The sequence below is a fragment of the Sinocyclocheilus rhinocerous genome, unplaced genomic scaffold (genome assembly GCF_001515625.1).
Source record: "Sinocyclocheilus rhinocerous isolate Xijiao unplaced genomic scaffold, SAMN03320098_v1.1 scaffold789, whole genome shotgun sequence".
NCBI classification, from domain to species: domain Eukaryota; kingdom Metazoa; phylum Chordata; class Actinopteri; order Cypriniformes; family Cyprinidae; genus Sinocyclocheilus; species Sinocyclocheilus rhinocerous.
In genome coordinates this window covers 1,396,811-1,416,724 of record NW_015667306.1, presented here as the reverse complement: position 1 = coordinate 1,416,724, position 19,914 = coordinate 1,396,811, and the positions used below count along the sequence as shown (strand labels likewise).

General features: G+C 38.4%; 1 protein-coding gene across 1 annotated transcript in view; it reads right to left on the bottom strand.

Annotated features, from left to right (window-relative positions):
- Window positions 1–19,622, bottom strand: part of LOC107733672 (RAC-gamma serine/threonine-protein kinase-like) — a 23,264-nt gene extending 3,642 nt beyond the window's left edge. The window contains exons 1-12 of the mRNA XM_016545402.1: window positions 19,616–19,622; window positions 19,395–19,520; window positions 16,747–16,858; window positions 12,829–12,973; window positions 11,508–11,639; window positions 11,147–11,212; window positions 10,581–10,649; window positions 8,672–8,794; window positions 7,818–7,946; window positions 3,167–3,381; window positions 2,887–2,974; window positions 2,327–2,429 (exon numbers count right to left, since the gene is read on the bottom strand). Of these exons, the coding sequence (XP_016400888.1) occupies window positions 2,327–2,429; window positions 2,887–2,974; window positions 3,167–3,381; window positions 7,818–7,946; window positions 8,672–8,794; window positions 10,581–10,649; window positions 11,147–11,212; window positions 11,508–11,639; window positions 12,829–12,973; window positions 16,747–16,858; window positions 19,395–19,520; window positions 19,616–19,622 (1,315 nt within the window). The remainder of the gene's footprint in view (window positions 1–2,326; window positions 2,430–2,886; window positions 2,975–3,166; window positions 3,382–7,817; window positions 7,947–8,671; window positions 8,795–10,580; window positions 10,650–11,146; window positions 11,213–11,507; window positions 11,640–12,828; window positions 12,974–16,746; window positions 16,859–19,394; window positions 19,521–19,615) is intronic.
- Between the last annotated feature and the right edge of the window lie 292 nt (window positions 19,623–19,914).

Genomic DNA, 19,914 nt, shown 5'->3' with positions numbered 1-19,914 from the left:
TTTTGTAAGAAAAATATCCATATTTCAAACATAATAAACACTTTTTCTCTCACTTCCGTTATCTGTACGCGGAAACTGTTCCGGCGGATGACGCAGCACGTATGCGCAGCGCGCGCGCCTCTGAGATATGCTAGTGCCGCGAGTTTGTTTATAGGAGCAAAGGAAGCAAAGTTTCCTTACTTTAGCAAAGGAAAACCAGTCTCCTCTTGGCTTATATTGAAATCCACCGACATTTTTCTTTGCAAATCCTCGGTTTGTACTTCTAATTCATGACCTTTTGTTTTGTTCTCTCTTCGCATTCGTCACTAATCACGCAACGCCGGCGTGCTGCGTCATCCGCCGGAACCGCTTCTGCGTATGACAGATAACGAAAGTGAGAGAAAAGTGTTTATTACGTTTGAAATATTTATATTTTTCTTACAAAAACAAATGGATTCGCTACAGGAGGCCTTTATTCACCCCCCAGAGCCGTCTGCGGCACATTTTATTATGGATGTGCGTCTCTTCCATCTTTATTTGACCCTCTAACTCTAGCATTCTCTATTCTAATTCTATTCTTTAAAAAAAAAAAATTCCCCTTTTAGACTTGCACTCTATTCATTTACTAACTGATTGTTTTCTATTAAAAAAACACTAGCTTCTCTAATCTTTTTGTATTCTATCTATTTGTTTTCTTTTTATTTATTATACAATTAACAAAAGCAAAAAATGTCTCTAACACTAGCTTGCTCTATTCTTTTTCTATTCGGTTTTCTTTTTATTTATTATATAATTAAAAAAAACCTTGTTACGTGTACTGCGTTAAGCTAACTGAGACTCGTTATAGGACTTGCATATCATTGCTCTCTTGTTCATTTTGATTGCTTCCATTGTCCTCATTTGTAAGTCGCTTTGGATAAAAGCGTCTGTTAAATGACTAAATGTAAATGTAATGATAATGACCTCCAGTCAGTTAAAATAATGTAAAAAATCTGCTCTTCTGACTAAAAGAGATTTCTGAAAATGACAGGGCTCAGATGGAAAGGCTTAAAAGGATATATTATTTAAAAGATTTGAGCCTTTGGTCCACAGTCACGTAAGTGTACAGATGAGAGAAATTCAACACTGTTGCTAATCTTCTAGGGAGGGACTGAATTTTTTTTTAATGTATTTAGTATTCATATTGGTTTTGTATGGTTTTGAAAAACAAAAGTTCATGTATAAAACACCGGTAATACTTTTGGGATTGGTAAGATTTTTAAATGTTTTTTGAAAGAAGTCTCTTATGCTCTTAAGGCTGCATTTATTTGATCACAAATATAGTAAACATAGTAATAATGTGAAATATTACTACAATTTAAAATTGTATTGTATTTTAATATATTTTAAAATGTAATTTATTCCTGCGATGCAAAGCTGAATTTTCAGCAGTGGTTACTTCTGCCTTCAGTGTCACGTGATCCTTCAGAAATCATTCTAATATGCTGATTTGCTGCTCAAGAAACATTTATTATTATCAGTGTTTAAAAAAAATGTGCTGCTTAATATTTCTGTGGATCCCTGATACCATGATATTTACAATCCTTTGTTAATTAAAAAGTTAAAAAAAAAATAGCATTTATTTGAAATAGAAATCTTTTGTATCATTATAATCACTTTTGATCAATTCATTGTGTCCTTTTTACCAAATAAAAGTATAGATTTCTTTAAAAAAATCTTACTGACATAAATTTTTTTCAGCTACTTGTTTCAGAGTTACTGCACTCTTATACATTTTAACATCTTTATATATTAGTCTTCAGATTCTGGGACTCTGGATGCAAAATTCAAATCTGATGACATTTCCAAAAATTATTATGTGTTAACATCATTTTTGTGGGGCAGTCGTGGCCTAATGGTAAGAGTGTCGGACTTGTAAGCCAAAGGTTGCGGGGTTTGAGTCTCGGTACTGGCAGGTGGGGGGAGTGAATGTACAGCGCTCTCTTCCACTTTCAATACCACGACTGAGGTGAGACCCTTGAGCAAGGCACCGAACCCGCAGCAAAAATGGCTGTGTTCACAGTGTGTGTGTGTGTGTTCACTACTCACTGCTGTGTGTGTGCGCTTGGATGGGTTAAATGCAGAGCACAAATTCCGAGTATGGGACACAATACTTGGCTACACAATCATGTCACTTTCACTTTCAAAAGTAACACCTATAGTTTTCAGGTGATCGGGATTTGTGCCAAAAAATTAGAAGATAATTAAGTCAGCACAATATCAGGCATGCTTTCTAGAATACGCTTTTGTGTCATTACAGAATTGTCAATGTATGCAGAGATAAACAACAAACATCAGACAAACTCACATTTTTCAGGAGGGGTTATTGTAATCATCTGAGCTGTGAACTCTTCATCGAAATATCTGGTATCTGTCTCTGACGACACCTGAGGCTTGAAGGGAGGCATCAGCTGAGGAAGGAAGAGATGGGGATGAAAAAAAACAGCACCTGTTTGTGCAGATCTGACACTGCATATAGTATGGCGAGCTGGAGGGCTCGATCTAACATCTCTGAACCGCACCTCCTCTGCCAACCATTGTGCTATTTGTGAAGGCTGTTCAACTGACAGTGACCTATTAGTGCACTGAGACACAGAACCTCTGTCTCAACATGTAAGTATTTTGGTTGTGTGCACTTTTAATTAAAATTTTACTGTTTTTTCCTCAGTAAACACAAAAATGAATAGCACATTAAAAAAAAAAAAGTTTAAAATGATGAAAAATCATGTCTGAATTTTCTATAATGGCATCAGTGACTTAAAAACTTGCTTTTCCATGATATTGCATCCATGTAGATATAAAAAAAATAATACTGAGAGCACCTTTATGTGTAGTGGTGAAAGCATGACAGCATAAATTCTCAATTACCTTTTTATCATAGACATCCTGCCAGTCAATTCCAGCAAAGAAACTATGTCGCATAATTTCCTTAGCATCATCCGGACCTCCACCAAGTCTTGACAGGAAAACAAAAGGAAGCCACATGTATTTAGTCAGAAGACAACTTATGAACTTACACTAGTTAGTTCCTATCTAAATAAGTGCTGTAACTGAAGTGAAATACAGAAAGACCAGTTGAAATGCATAAAGAATATAGATCAATATTGTTATGACTGTTACTGGGTTAGACCAGCCGTGCAGTTTGTACCTCTTATTGGGATCTTTGATGAGCAGGCCTGACAGAAGGGACTTGGCATCAGCAGAGAGGGTCCTGGGGAACTTGATGTCCTCCATTAGGATGAGCTCAAAGAGCTTCTCATGGTCCTGATTGTAGAAAGGTAGTCGGCCACACATCATCTCATACATGACCACACCAAGACCCCACCAGTCCACCGCACGGCCGTAATCATTGTCCTCAAGCACCTGAGAACAAACACACATTTGAAAACATTCCTGCATGAAAGCATTCATGACCAACCCAAGAAATATCAAAACAGGTACAAGCGCAGGTACACAGGTGGACCCAAAAATGTATCTGGACAATTTGTACAGAAATAAAAAATCTCATTATTAAATGTTAAATATGTTAACCTGTTAATCATTATTTGACAAACACTCAAAAACTTCAAAAATATGGATGTCTCAGCACCAGTGTTGTGCAAGATTAAGAACTGAAGAATTGACTCAATTTCAGTTCATGAGAGTGAATTTGAATTGAATTGGACACACCCCACAGGAAGCTGAATTGGAATTTTGACGACGGAAAGAGGTATTTATTGACTTGCAATTTTACTACATTTAATCCACCCATCTATCCATCCAAGCCATCTATCTATCCATACATATATCCATCCATCCATCCACCAATCTACCCATCCGACTGTCTTTCTATCCCTTCATAAGGCCTATAAACTTTCAAAAAGCTTTCTCCCCAAAACTTCAAACAAAGTTTGCCTTGACAAATGCCTCTTTTCTAGTTAAAAATAGTTCCTTTAATTAAAAAAGAAAGAAAAAAGAATCCTGTTTGCTACCTCACATCAAATTCAGGAATTGAATTGTAGTTTAAAAGGCATTCTCAATTAAATTCTGAATGATGCAGAAGAAGAGCTAGGTAAACATATTTCAAAATAAGTTGCTCATGTGTAACTTAACACTGAATCAATTTCATCTCCATAAGAGTCATTAGAGCTAAGAGTTCCTAAATGAATGGCAGTTTGAACATCAGTGCTAATATATGAATATCAGTAGCTGATAATGGCAGCACTTCACACACTCTTACTGTAGAGCTTCTCATCACCAAACCCATGTCAGCGTGAGCCAGCTCCGTCTCTCCTGCCCATCAGTGCTAGACTGATAAAAGCGTCTAAACATTCATTCTGCACCGGTGTATCAGGTCAAAGATCCAGCTCAGGATATATTTGGAACCTGGAAGCACAATCCTAAAAGCCTGATAACGTTGGATCAAAGCTATGCTTTTGGGCAAGCGTCCCGGGCCCCAATTACTGAGGATGCTACACACCTTACCGGTGGCTCTTAAAGACTAGGTGGCGGAAACAAGGCGGCTGGAGTTAGTGTGCAATGTAGAGGAGCTCTTCAGAGAGGAGAGTCGTGATTAATATGTCTGACTAATGACAAGGCTGGCTGGCACAGAGCCAGTTAAGCATATGCTCAGAGTGGTGTTATAATGATGTCTCCTCTCTGATCTTTAAAAACAGGCAGACCTGCATAAGTCAACCGCAGCATTCATTACTCTGTCTGATTAGGGAGCACAATGTGAACGTCCATGTGTGAACACAGTGCTAACAACCTCCATACAGTGAGATGGGTGTATATGACTACTCCACGTAGAAATGTCAGAGAAAATCTGAATGGTACATTGTGTGCTTTGAACTACACTAACGTTCAGAAGTTTGGGATCTGTATTTTATATTTTTACTTCTCAAGGACACATTAAATTAATTAAAAGAGACGCTATGAGGACATTTATAAAGTTACAAAAGATATCTATTTCAAATACATGCTGTTTTTTTAAACATTAAATTTATCAAAGAATCCTGAAAAAAATTTATCAGTTTCCACAAAAATATTATGTAGCATCAACACTGATAATAATAAAAAAAAGTACCAAATCAGCATCTTAGAATGATTTCTGAATGATCATGTAACACTGAAGACTGGAGTAACAGCTGCTAAAAATTCTGCTTTGCTATCACTAGAATAAATTACATTTTAAAATATATTAAAATAGAAAACAGTTCTTTTAAATTGTAATATTATTCTACAATATTAATATTTTTTACTGTATTTTTATCAAATAAATGCAACTTTGATGAGCATAAGAGACTTATGAAAGACTTAAAAAAACCGTACCAATCCCAAATTTTAAACGAGAGTGTATGTTATTTGAATGAATAAATAAATGTCATATCAAATGTGCTGAATGGTACATTTTGCATTTTTGATTTGAACTATATTACTTCACGGAATTATTATTTATTGTTTTTATAACTAATAATTAATTATTTACACAACATGGTTATCTTTTATCATATTTCCATGGCAGCTGCTTCATACAGTGAAGTTCACATGCATTAAGTGCCATCCAAAATGAACAGCTAAACATTATTGTTTCTTAAAAAGAAACCGAATGCATCTTTTGCAGATGTTCATGTGCATTACAGTGATTTTACCACAGCTAAGGGTGCTTTAATAAGTGTGAGTGAAAGTGTACTCAATATACTTGGACAGAATGTGTGTGTTTATGCATGTCTAAATCCAGGACTGGACAGAACTGTGTGTTCTGGAAGCAAACAGGAGCGTAAGCGAGGACGAGGACACCGTTCATGTGTGTGCGCGGCACGTATGGGCGTATTGTGCTGTTTGTCCTGGGAGTGTACGTGAGCAGCTCGGCTGCAGGCGGGGATGCGATTAATGCACACAGAGCCAGTTGGGGTCTCCCTGTTCCAGAGCCACAGGCGAGGAGGAGCGGCCGCAGGGGAGGAACAGGCCCCTGCTCGGACAGCCATGTGGCAGGGCTGCTGCTCCCAGGACTGGGCCCTTGGCAAGGCTGGCCTGGGAGGGATGGGACAGAGTGCCTGTGGCTCCACCAGCCCAGTTCCCCAGCAGGGCAGTGGAACAGACAGCCTCCATGAGCTTATCCCACTTTGGCTACACGAGGACGCTTGCACACATGCACACAGATAGGGGTGTGCAAAGTGCATTCAAATATATGCACACATAGTGTAAACACGCGCAGATCGCCGTATGCACGCTTACCTGCTGCTAAGCACCTGTCTGCATCCTTCAAGAAGACGAACGCTAGCCACGCCTGCATGCTGACAAACGCACATCCTGGAGGCTCATTTAGAAAAAGCTAATGTGCTCTGAATCACACCTGGAAACCAGTGATAATGTGCTTTATTGGTTGCAAACATGCTGTAGAAACGCTGCAATTACTAAATGCTAAAGATGTGGCAGATGAGAACTCAGTGACAGATGACATACAGCTTGTGAAAGCGAACTGTTATTAGAGAAGTATTTCTGTAAATGTATCTTCATTCATTCTCATTAACACTTAAAACATTTGGTGAGGGCCAAATTTAAGCGAAACTATTCCAATTTCACTTCTGTAACCCTAAAAGAAAATATTTTTTCCTCGAAATATCTTTCACACTCCCTCTTCTCTTTTTTCTCTCTCTCTCTCTAATCCCCCTCTACTTTGCATCTCCAGAACTTGGCTCAGGATGTGCTCTGTTATTTTTACACCAGTACGGCAGTATAGATTTCCAGGTTTCCCAGCCACCTTCTTCCAACCTTCCCCATCTGCCACCATCTGCCTCTGTTTAGCATGTACTTTTTTGTGCAATCACATACTCTTGTGAAAAATAACCAACACTCAAATCATCTCCTGGCACAGCGGCCAGGCTGAGCAAAACAAAATGTTGCGCCAAATTGTCTTCCGTACTTTTTCGAGTGGAATTCTATTCCCCCCTTCACTCCCGCTGCCGCCCCCTGCCTGCACATACTCTTGTGAAAAATAACCAACACTCAAATCATCTCCTGGCACAGCGGCCAGGCTGAGCAAAACAAAATGTTGCGCCAAATTGTCTTCCGTACTTTTTCGAAGTGGAATCTATCCCCCCTTCACTGTATTTTTTGATCAAATAAATGCAGCCTTGGTGAGCATAACAGATGTATTTATATTTTATCATTTATTTATTTGTAATATATTTTTTAATCAGTTCAATCTTCTAAATAATCGTAACCAGACTTATATGACAAGTATTGCAACATATTAAACAGTGATAACAATTACTTGTAATCACTGTTTAATACAATTATTTGTAAGAACATACAACAGATTGTATTACATTAGTATGAATAGAATAGTAATAATGTATTTTATAGAGGCTTCACAGAAATTAGAAGCTTCTAGATTTTGAACAGTTCACTGATGTACAGTTCAGTGTACTGTAAGAAGCTCCTGATCATTACTGTATCTTTGAACCAAACAAGCTGTGCAAGCCACATCTTAATTCAGTATCACAGTAGTTTAAGAGCTTGATTATTATTGCTATGAGAGCAGTTTTTTTTTTTTTTTTTGCTCTAAATCACATAGAAAGCAAGAGGTTAAGCTTGTATTGCAAAATATTACTATAAACTTGCATGCACGGCACTCCATGTCATGACAGCTAAAACTAAATATTTGAATGGGACCATTTAATCATTCAAGCCATAACTAGACTCTCATGATATGATCTGAAATCATAAATTTGTTCATGGTCTCCTGCATATGCTCCATTGTTTACCTAGTTTTTGGAATAGTTGCGGGTTTTGTTAATCATGAGGGGTTTCTTTACCTCTGGTGCCAGATACTCTGGCGTCCCACAGAAGGTCTTCATGGTAGCAGCATCAGTGATTCCTTCCTTGCAGAGGCCAAAGTCTGTAATTTTGATGTGTCCATCTTTATCAAGCATTAAGTTCTCCAACTGGGCAGAAAAGAAAAGAGTGTGGATTTGCTGACTTTTTGAAAACAACAAACACAGAACTTGGTAGTTAACAAAACTTAGCTCTTTTCAAATCTGCGTCAAATTAGCACTTTGAATTGATTGGATGCATTTCATTTATAGAAAGCTTGAATTAATTTATGACTGACATAAAAGTGTATTTTCCTTCCTTTTTCATTAAAACATCTTAATAATACAACGAACACATACTGTATGGCTTTTACGCGTGTTGACTTCATGATTAATAACATAAATTCCAAAAAATAAAAATACTTGTAATAGTACCTACTTGTGTTAGTACTTGTTCCTAAAGTGTACTAGTATCCTTAATTCATGATGTTTAATAATGTCTTTAAAAAAAGTGTATAAAAAAGTAGACAACTACATGGATAATATATTTATTCCCTGGAGGTGGAAAGAAACTTCAAGCCACATTAATTTAACCTTTTAATTTTAATGGCTAAGCTGTTTGTCCAAGTTTCTTGGCACTTCCACAACTGGCTTGGTCCAAGGCTGCGAGCAAAACACTGTGTCATCATCCACAGCCGCCAGAGTTTGATGTTTCCAAAAACCAAAGAAAAAAACCCAAACTCTAGAGCTTTTAATTACATTTTCCGCATCCCATGACATACACTTAGATAAAGGCATCGCGACAAAACAAAACCTCCTCTCTAAATATATGAATTCTTTCCCCTTTTTCTGTTTACCTTCAGATCCCGGTACACAATCTTGGCAGAGTGCAGGTAGTCGAGGGCGGAAACGATCTCGGCGCCGTAGAAGCGCGTGCGGTCCTCGGAGAACACCCGTTCTCTCGACAAATGGAAAAACAGCTGCAGGGTAAACAGCAGGGACAGGATTGCAATAATTACTGATTTATTGGAGGAAATTAACACAACACAAACGGCCTCATATCGCCATATTGAGATGATAGATGGCGAGGCCCTCGGAGGATGCCCAGCGAACCCAGACAGCAGCTGGCACATCATCCCCGGCTTTCCAGAGACAGGCCGGCACGGCCTGTTAAATCAGCATTTTAATCAATACACCAATCTTGTTAAAGGCAGCGCTGCGTGCTCATGGGCTAACGCTCCATTAAAGAGGCAGGAGCGCCCTGTCCCCTGCAATCATCTCTGCCGTATCTTTTATGGAGTGCCCCGCACTTCCTCTTCCCTCCCGAGTCAGATGTCAAGGGTTTCTGTCAACTGTCTGGCCCTCGGCTCCACTTGAACCCAGCTTATAGAAATTACCCAGAAGCCCAATGAGAAGAGTCTGTCTATTAATTGCTGTGGGATGTTTGAATATGGCTGTCCGGGGAGAGCTAACGGCTCCGTTGATCAACCGGAGGAGGGGGTAAGCGGGTGGCGTGCCGGGGACCAGGGTGGCTGAGGACAGGTGTGCCTTCATCAGAGCACTGGCAGCTGTGAATGTGGCGAGGCTGAAAGGGGAGAGACTGATGGTCTCTGCGCAGCATGTGGAGGTTAGAGGCTCTGGCTGGTCCAGGCATTGGGAGCAGGTGACATTGCAGGCTGAGGGAATGAGAGCGAGATTGCCGCCTCTCTGATTAAACAGCACCGTTGATGGTGGAATTTCCTGTATCAAAACTTGAGCCCCTCAAGATGGAATCCTGCGCTCTGCCATATCAATAGAGTGACGCTGTCAAACTTCTACCAAGCACATCCTGAGCAACTACAAGCATTGAACTAAACGTACAACACCACTAAAATCATTTTGACTATTTATATCAGTTTGACTGACATTTTTTAAACAATATTTACACTTTTCTACAAGCAATTGGTTGTTTAATATTGAGTATGCTGATAAATGGCATCATTTGGTAAGCACTACTACAATCAACAACAAACTGTGTTCACAGGTAAAAACTTTATCCCTTGTTTGCATAATTCCTCAACTTTTTATGTAACAGCCATTCATTTTCAAGTGAAATTTAAGTTACACCTAGTCCAAATATTTGTTGCTATTGTTTTAATAGACATTTTACATTTTATATCCATTTAGGTAGCAAAACAAGTGTGCATAAAATAATTATAATACATGTCTAACCATTTAGATCGCAAAACAATAATATAAAGTAATGCATAAAATAATGGAATAAATAAAAATATATGTGTTGCTATTGATTTAATATTAATTTTGTTTTTATCCATTTACAGTAGGTTGCAAAACAAATGTGCATAAAATAATACATTTATAAACATTTAGATTGCAATATAACTGCATAAAATGATGTGAGAAATAGTAATAATAATTTTTATTATTATTTTATTATTTTTAAACACAATTTAAAAAATTGGTTCTGAATATCAGTTATTAGACACTAAAATATAATTCTTATCGGCTGTTAATAATATTGGATGATAATTTTGCTACTTATTAAATTTTTCCCAAAGGATAAGAGAAAGTCTCTTTAAACTGTGGATGCATCACAAGATATGATCTTGCACTTAACTTTTCTCTGATAACAGATTAACATTTTTAGCTCAGCACAGCCTCACAGTCAGTAAACAGATAATAGTGATGGCATTACTACAGAAATAGACTGTCTGCCAACACAGACAAAAAGACAGACATAAAATACAAATGCAGACACACACGTACCTCTCCTCCATTGACATACTCCATCACGAAGCATAGGCGGTCTTTTGTTTGGAACGAGTACTTCAAAGACTGAAACAGCAGGTGGATACACCATTAGAAGAAAAACAAAAGCAAAAAAACCCCACAAAACTAAAACAAACGCAACGTGAGAGACGCTCATCAAAATGTATGTGATGAGGGAAGCGTTTGTCTCAAGAGAAAATGAAAGAAGCGTTTTGAAAAGATTTTCTCTTTACTCTTTCTCGCAGGCCTTGATGCTAACTTTGAGGGAAGGTGAAGTTTACGAGGGAACACCAGCTTGACTGACAGTGGTAAATTGTTTTGCTAAACCTGCTGTGTATGTTGCGTGGCATACAACAGCATCTGGAGTGTCAGAAAATTACCTCTCACTGGCGACTTCTCAACAGACGCATAGCTACATTTAGGCCGCTAATTTATTACAGTTTATTCTCTACATTATAATGAGGCTCCAGGGAAAAGCCAATCATATATTCAAAAGCACTAGGAGCTTTAAGGTCTCTGTAAATGCACTCTGAATGATAGTTTATTATAAAATGTGCACTCACAGTTAAAAAAGGATGTCTCGTGTTTTTTAGTACTCTGCTTTCTGTAAGCGTGTGGGCCACTTCATCCTACGGGAAGAAAGAGAAGCTGGATCATGAATTGTGTTTTCTCAAGATAAACCGTGCTTGCTTACAGTGCATGTGCACAGTGAAGTCATGGATTTACTGAGGATTTTATTACAAAGCTTCTCAAAAAAGCATGGGATTAAAATTACACTTTTATAACTACGTTAAATTTCATTAACCATAACTCTGTTATCTAAACCTAGCTAAATAACGTACAGCACAAAATGCCTTATCCTTAATGAAATCACATTTCTCATCTTCAAGTTTATAAAAAAAAAATATTCCTCATGATTCTTACCTTTGCTATAATAACCTCTTTCCTTAAAATTTTCATTGCATAATATTTCCCGCTGGCCTTCTCCCTTACAAGAATGACTTTTCCAAAAGTGCCTTTTCCCAATAATTTTAAGTAGTCAAAGTCATTCATTGTCTGCAAAAAAAAAGAAAAAAGCAATAAATTGTCAGACTTACTGAAATGCAGTGCATATAATTGGGGTATAGACCCAATCAGAATACGTCCACATCTCACATCTCTGCTGCAGGGATGTAATCCTGCTGCTTAGAGACTTCACTGCCACCAACACACTGACATGTTTGTACATTAGCTTGTTGTTTAAAAATGATGAAACTCCCAGAAATACACTGCCTTAAAAGACATTATCGAGAGAGTTTCCTAATTTTGTGCAATTGAGTCATAAGGTCTGTTTCATATACTGTATCCTGAATCTGCAGGGCTGCAGCGTAACTGCAGCTGTAGGCGTGCATTGAGCTTTCACACTGACAGCGGAGTGATTTCTAGGTTACTACATTGAGTATTTCTTGAATCAATTATAAAACGGTTATTTGGGAGTGTGCCAGAACAAACCTTGATTATCATGAGATCCAATTTACATGAGGAGGGGATCAAATTTAAGTGACAGAACCCAAACACTAAAGAGCAGCTACAAACTGCTTAAATAATCTGGAATCGAACAATGTCTGAGAAGTTTTTGACAACTTTATATTGCTTGTATAGCAAAAGATCATGTTGATAAACAGGTTTATAGTGCATTTTCATTGTCTCTGCTGCTTAGTTCATCATGTAATGTTGGGTTCAGCATCCAAACTCTACTATCAGGCACAGAAACAGGCCATAAATGAATAGTTCACCCAACAATGAAAATCTGTAGAAAATTTACTGAAAATGCACTGGTGGAAGCGTCATTACAGACTATGGAGTCGTATTTTGGCCAGAAGCGACAGTTTAAAGTTAAATCGCCCTGATGGATGTGTTCATTAAAAACACATAAGACATTAATTGATGGACTGAAGTCATGTGGATTACTTGTGGATTATTGTGATATTTTTATCAGCCGTTTGCACTCTCATTCTGACGGCACCCATTCACTGCAGAGGATCCATCCAAGTGTCGTAATGCAAAATTTCTCCAAATCTGTTCCAATAAGCAAACTCTACATCTTGTATGGCCTGAGGGTGAGTAAATGTTTAGCCAGTTTTCATTTTTAAGTGAACTATTCTTTTAATTCCTTGAACTATTTGCTGATTTGTACCACTCAGCTTCCTAATGTCCCAGGCTTATGATGTCTGCAGCAAACATCCAAATCTGTATTTGAAGGCACCTTGCGTTTGTGATGGCTGATAGATGTGTCCATCTCCTCCTCTCCCATGTTGTCTATCTGTGAGGTGGGACTACACTGGATACGTTCCTCTTCCTGTCTTTGGAGTTTATCTGCCACCATCTGGATCGCCTCTGCCCACTCATCCCTTTGGAAACACACACAAAGCCATTTGTTAAAACAATAAAACACTTCTTCATACTTCAAGAATACACTTGAGACACACTAAACGAACACATGGTTCACTTATAAATGTAAACTGAAATGTGAATGTGCCCTTTTTACTTTGTTGAAGACACCAGGCCAGACCATCTGAGTAATTCGCAAGGCCATTCTCACTAGGTGACGGTATAATCTAATATGAGTGGGGAAGCCGCCCCTCTCTGCGAATAGTGTCTCCCTCCATTGAGTTTTCATTTGTCGTGCAGCACAACATCTGTTGTGAAGAATCAGTGGTGCATTCATGTTTTTGAGCATGTGTTAATTTAATAATGATGGATTCATCTGAGCGAAGCTAGCAGTTTCTCACTATTTCACAGAAGCAGAGAGTAGGGCTATGTGGTATAGCAGAGTACTACAAGTATACAGTGGTATATAATAATATCATAATTTATCAAATTTGAGTACCCGGCTTAAACAACATGCTGAAAAAAAAGCTTAGTTTAAGGTGGTTATCTTGTCTCCTAGCCTGCCCAGTCTAGCTATGCTGGTCTATTTTGATGGTATTAGAAGAGTATTAGAGAAATTTGCAAGAATTGCAAGAATTCTGAATGAAAACTGATATGTACATATATACACACATACATCATGTTCAAAAGTTGATCAGTAAGATATTTAAGAATTCACACTTTTTATTCAGCAAGTATGCATTAAGTTTTAAAAAGTGATAATAATAATAAATATTTCTTCAGCAGCAACTCAGCATATTAGAATGATTTCTGAAAGATCATGAGACACCGAAGACTGGAGTAATGGCTGCTGAATTTACTGTATTTGTGATCATTTAAATGCAGCCTTGGTGAGCATAACTACTTTAAAAACATGAAGAAATCATACCGACCCCATTTTTCTGTTGCAACTGCTTCTTACAGTGAAGTTCACGTGCATTACGTGTCATCCAAAATGAACTGAATGTTTTAAAGGGGGTCCTATTATGCTTTTCACTTTTTGAATTTTAGTCAGTGTGTAGTGTGTATGTTTGGGCATAATAAAGATCTACAAAGTTACAAATCTCAAAGTCCACTCCAAAGGGAGATATTTCATTTTTTTAAAAATCCCTTTTCAAGAACTACAATGAATGGTTTGGACTACAGCGTTGTTTTCCGAGGTATTGTGATGTCACAAAGCGGCCCATTAGAATATCATTAAAATAATTCCCGCCTACGGAAATTCGAATGGTTGGGGGGTGGGGAGGGGCGAGGTCGTGGTTAGAACTCTTGGTTGAGTGCATCAGAGTTGCACCACATTCCAGAGTTAGTGCATCAGAGAAAACGAAGAAGAAGAGCTGCTGTAGCATCAAGTTTTCACCATGTCGAAGAAACGCGTTTGTTAGCCAAAAAAACAACAACAACAATAACGTTACCACTCTAATATGTCTTGCAATATCCAAGCGTGCAAAGGTTCTGCGTGATCCTCTTGTTCAATATTCTCGGGGTTTGAATCCGGCTCAAATTGATATGGCAATATTGACGCCATCCTTAACTATACCGGAGCAGACGGAACTTGCTGATTTGGCAAGGGGCGGGGCAGTACTGAAACACCGTCTAAGCTGTTCGCCAATCACAACGCACTGGGACAGCTAACCAATCACAACACATTTATTTTTTCGGAAGGCAGGCCTTCCAAAGCAAAAATTTTGGTATTGATCCAACCCTACCAGGCAGAGTTTGAAAACTTGCACTCTTGTGCATTGCCATTTGTTAGTGGAGAACCCTCAAAAAGAATAAGAGATGGAAATATTTATTATCTCCAACATAATGTATGGATTTCCATTCTGGCTCTTTTTTTCAGTGGAAGCTACAAACCCCATAGCGGATGTTACATTCCAAATGTGGTGCATTTGAAATCCCAAAGCAAATTCAAGATCTATTGGGTTAACACAGTAACATATACAAAGTGCCCTGCACAACCTCTCAAGGTCGTGTGGATGAATGTGTGTGGAGTGGTTTGGTGTATAATGAGCGGTTTTTGCTAATGAGAGATAAAGGCTTTGAATACAGTCTGGCATTATGCCAGCTGTCGCCACATCTCTCCTCCTCACATGTAGGCTCGCAGTTTCTGGGCCTCTGCCAGTACGCCGTGTCCCACTCCTGTTCAGAGCTGTGTGTGTGTGGGGGGGGGGGTGGGGGGGGGTGGGGGGGGGGGGGGCACAAAGTGTGCATTGGACTGCAATGCCCTGTGATAGATAAACAAGCAAGTTAGGAGTACGAGGATAAACGGCTCAGTGTCTGTTCATATCTTTTGTGTGATTAGATGTTCTCTCAGTCTCTTTCAAACGCTGTTATATGGTCTGCTCAACCATTATTCGGTGACCCCAAAAAGATACGGACAACAATAATAGGAAAATATTTCTCAGATTCTTGGACAGGGGAGAAAACTAATCCTAGTTATCAGAGTTGAATGGTACAGTATCAAAATCAAAACAAAATAGGTTTACTTTTTGAAAAGAAAATCCTAAACCTCCTAAAAGTTAGTGTTTTTTGCACTTCAAATCAAGAAAAAATAGCATATTTGTCAGCCAACTGAATAATTGAAAACTAATGCAGATTATAATAATATACAGTTCAACTTAAGTGGACACTGTCTGGCTGTCAAATTTTCTAATGATTCTGGTTCTTCTATACATGCAAATAATGCATGTATGTGATGTTTTTCTGTCTTTCTGACAGTTCATTGTCACTTACATTCTTATGGGACATGCTTTGTTGTCTATAGATTTAAAAAGAACTGACATCTAAAAGAGGATCAGCTCATAATGTGAGCCAGTGTTTTGGTAAAACAACTTTTTGGGTTGCCTTTTCTCTAGCTGATGGGAAAATTAATATTTGTGTTTGCTAAAGGCGAGCATCACTATTACTATTGTTCATATGTAGGGTAAATTCACAAAATCAAATCATGTAGCTTGTTAAGGAAAGGTGTATACAGATACGGTCCAAAGAAAATCACAGAGACTTCAAATTGAAGAAAGGACATAAGGCTCCAGAACCAGAATAGGGTCAGTAAACCATCACCCATTCACCCATTTATTTAAGCTTCACTATCTCTTCTGCAAGCACTTAACCACTCCACAACTTTAAACCAAACATGTTTACTTAGCTAACCTAACTATAACACACACAGCATTACAGAAAACAGAAAATGTATTTATTTATTCTATTTACTATTTTAATACCTTTCTTTTCTTTTTTTTCTTTTCTTTTTTTTTTTTTTACAAATGAGGAGTTCCCAAAAGGACGTTTTGTCAGGTTCAGCTCACTTCTTGGTACAAATTTGTCATAAAAATGTGAGTAGGTACACAAAACACATAAACACACAAATTCCTCTTCTTCTTTTCTGCATTTCACCACTGCTTATTTTCCTAATCTAGCTTTTTAATAAACCTGGCATTGTACACTGTGATATATCTGTGATGAATTGCTTAAAGCATCTGCTAAATACTGTATATAAATGTAATCACTACATTATCAGCAAAGCAATTACGAATGTAATATTGTTTTCTACTATGGTCATTATTAATGCTTTCAATTAAAATGAGTAAGTAGAGTTTTTTTGTAATTTTTGTATGAGGTGGTGGCCAAATAAACAGTTTTGTTTACTTGTAGCAACTATATAACATTAAAAAGGTTGCCAACTGTACATTGTTGTTGGAATGGGCATATAATGATGCTCTGAATAGTTGTGTTTTCTACATTAGAGACTCACCTCTCTTCTAGTGTGTCCACGTGGAAGGTCCTCTCTATGACTGTAGTCCACTGTAGACATCTAATAATAAAAGTGTTTGGCTTTGGTCGTTCAGTTTTCATCAGCTGGCATTCTGGAATGACAGACCAAAGGAAATAGTAGCCACATTAAATTTAATGTACACAATGAGAAAAAAAAAACAAAGAACGCAGACGCAATATAAATATACAGGCAGGGAGAAATCTGACCTGAATACTAAAGTAAACCCAGCCCACTTTCTAACTCTCAGGCTGCAAGTGTTTGCCATTTTCAGAGCGTTTTATTTGATAACAGAGTGGATCAGCGTGTCCAATGTAAAACAAATGGCCATTAGCAGAGAGGAGGCAGCGGGTGGGAGAGTGCCACGGTGAGATGAACGAGCGAGAGGTATATTTGCTGGAATGTGGTGCAACATTTCATATACAGCGCTTAGCTCTGCCACATCAGCCACTGGCCAGTCAGAGGGAAGTAATGCATTTCTCAGATACTTTATGAAAGTAGCAGGGGGCAGAGGTGACGTTCAGACTGGGCTCATCGCCGCTGCAGATTTTGGGGACAATGCCCAGACGACAGGTGAAACGCAACAGCAGTCCCATAATGAGGGCCCTCAGTCTGCCAATTTCAGCCACCTCTGAATGACGGCAGGGCCTAAATTTAGACAGGAAGGTTAATGATGACACCGCTAAGGTCACGAAGTCATGCACTGAACAGAACATCTACCTGGGCAGTAGGGGGAAAATCGAGTCCCACGCTGAGTGCAGAAAAACAAGGTCACAGCAGCCAGAATGTGACACCTCAGGAGGAGAGGAGGCAGAGCTGACAGTATTGTTTGCTTTGCCACATTAGATCACAGATGACGAGCATTGCTTCAAGCAAGAGTCGCTAAGGAAAGCTAGCATGCCAATTAAACAGCCCAGAAGCTGTGACTTCCGCTGCTTGCAACATGCAACATCACTTAAAGGTTTTCTCAAGTCCAAAATAAGGTTGAGAGGGTGCCAATGCACAAAAACATCAGGAGACAAAACATGGCATTCAGCTCTGTAAATGTTAGCGAGAACTGGCTTTGAAGGAAAAAGGTTAGAGGGTTAAAAAACAAAGTTTCATATTTTCCTTACACTTGAATACTACCGTTCAAAAGTTTGTGGTCAGTTTATTTTGAAAGAAGTCTCTTATGCTCACTAAGACAAAACACAGGATAAACCGTAATACTGTGAAATATTGTTACAATTTAAAACACCTGTTTTCTATGTTAATACATTTTAAAATGTAATTTATTCTTGTGATGGAAAAGTTGAATTTTCAGCAGCCATTACTCCAGTCTTCAGTGTCACATGATCCTTCAGAAATCATTCTAAGATGCTGATTTGCTGCTTAAGAAATTATTTGGGATTCCTTGATGAATGGAAAGTAAAAAAAAAAAAAAAACAGAATTTATTTGAAATAGAAATCTTTATATACATATACATTTATATAAACATATCTGTCAAAATTTCCTGTTCTTCCTTTATACATTTTTTTTTTTTTAATCCAGCTGTACTTATAAGGCAGCGTTTCCATCTTTGGTGGTGAAAGATCTAAACGGAACAAATTGGTGGATCTCACCGTGCAAAGCGATTTGTCATATGCTGCAATCATTGTTAAAAAAGACAAATTGGTCAATATGGACTGTGGTATACTAGGAAGCAGATGCAGGGCTGGTCAGGCTGTGTACAGGACTCTGAGAGAGCGGTCCGGAGGAAGGCAGTCTGGTGGCAGCTCGTTGCACAGGGGGTGAGAGCGATGCCATTTCAGAGAGAGCATTAGGCTATCAGCCTCCCAGCACCACCTGGCCTCCCAGCTTTCTGCAACAGATGTGGCAATCCTCTTCCACTGCCAAGCAGCACAGGCCGGATGTATGGCCAGCCCTCGCTCCTCCAGCCTTTAGATTAAAACCTGGCTGGGCCTTTTGACGGATGGAGGGTTGGGGAGCTGCTCGCAGCACGTGTCCAGAAACCAGCACTAAAAGCCACACGCTTGAGGTTGAGTTGTGTTCCAGAGGAAATAAGTCACTGCTTTTGCTGATTTTATTCCACTAAAATCATTTTAAAAACTCAGATAAGAAGAATGAGGTGAAACTGAATTTAGGCTAAATTAATCAAATTTTTGCACATCTGGAAGGATTTCGGCAATAGAAAAGAGTGGCTGAAGTTTATTTTCAGTGATCCTTGATCATTTCAGATTTGCCTTAACAGTTTGAGTGGTACATTTCTGAACTTGTTTTGTGAGCCTTTAAAAATGTACCACAAACTTTGCATCATAACAAAGGTTATTTTACATGTTCGTAATTTAAAGGGACATTAGCAAATATTTTATTTTATTCTAATGGGCAGAGAGAAATTTAAATTACGACTAGCATTATAAAATTTGAGTTCATGAAAAATATAAAATGTGAAATTATCCCTACAGTAGACAATTCAAAATCACATTGTGCTAATTTGTGCTAGCAATGTTAGCTGTCAAATTAGCATATGGACATTATTTTGGATTCAATACAGATCATTGAATCCACTCTTGAGTTAATTCATGGAGACTGAGCTCACAAAAGAAAAAAAGGTGTACTTTACTTGTCTTGCTTTGAAGGCATCACTTACTTGCAACAGAGAAGTTATTGAGAGGGTAGGGTAGATCTGCATCCTGTGGCTTCTCCTTGTATCCGATAAAGGACCCATCGGTTTTTAGCAGGAAGTAGCGAGGTCTCCAATTCTTAATATATTCACCTGGGGAAAAGAAGAAATGTATATTTAAATGGCAAAGTAATAAAACACATGACCTCAAACTGCTTGTGCACATACATGCACACTAAAAACTCAACCTCCCATTCACACTTTTTCTTTTACATAGAACTACGGGAAAACAAATTACCCGTTTTCATTAAAAACCCTCATTGTTTCGTGGGTGCATGCATCAAATTCACAAGATTAATATCCCAAACACAGAATGAACACGATTAGATGGTGCTTATCTGTTGAATTGACTTAATTTTGACTTTGCAAATGACTAAACACAGGATTAAAATGTTAACATGTTTACCACTGCTAGTCCAGCTGTCAGCTACTGCATCATCTGCCTAAACCCGAGGGCAGGTGTTAGAACAACACAAACCAGGGCTGG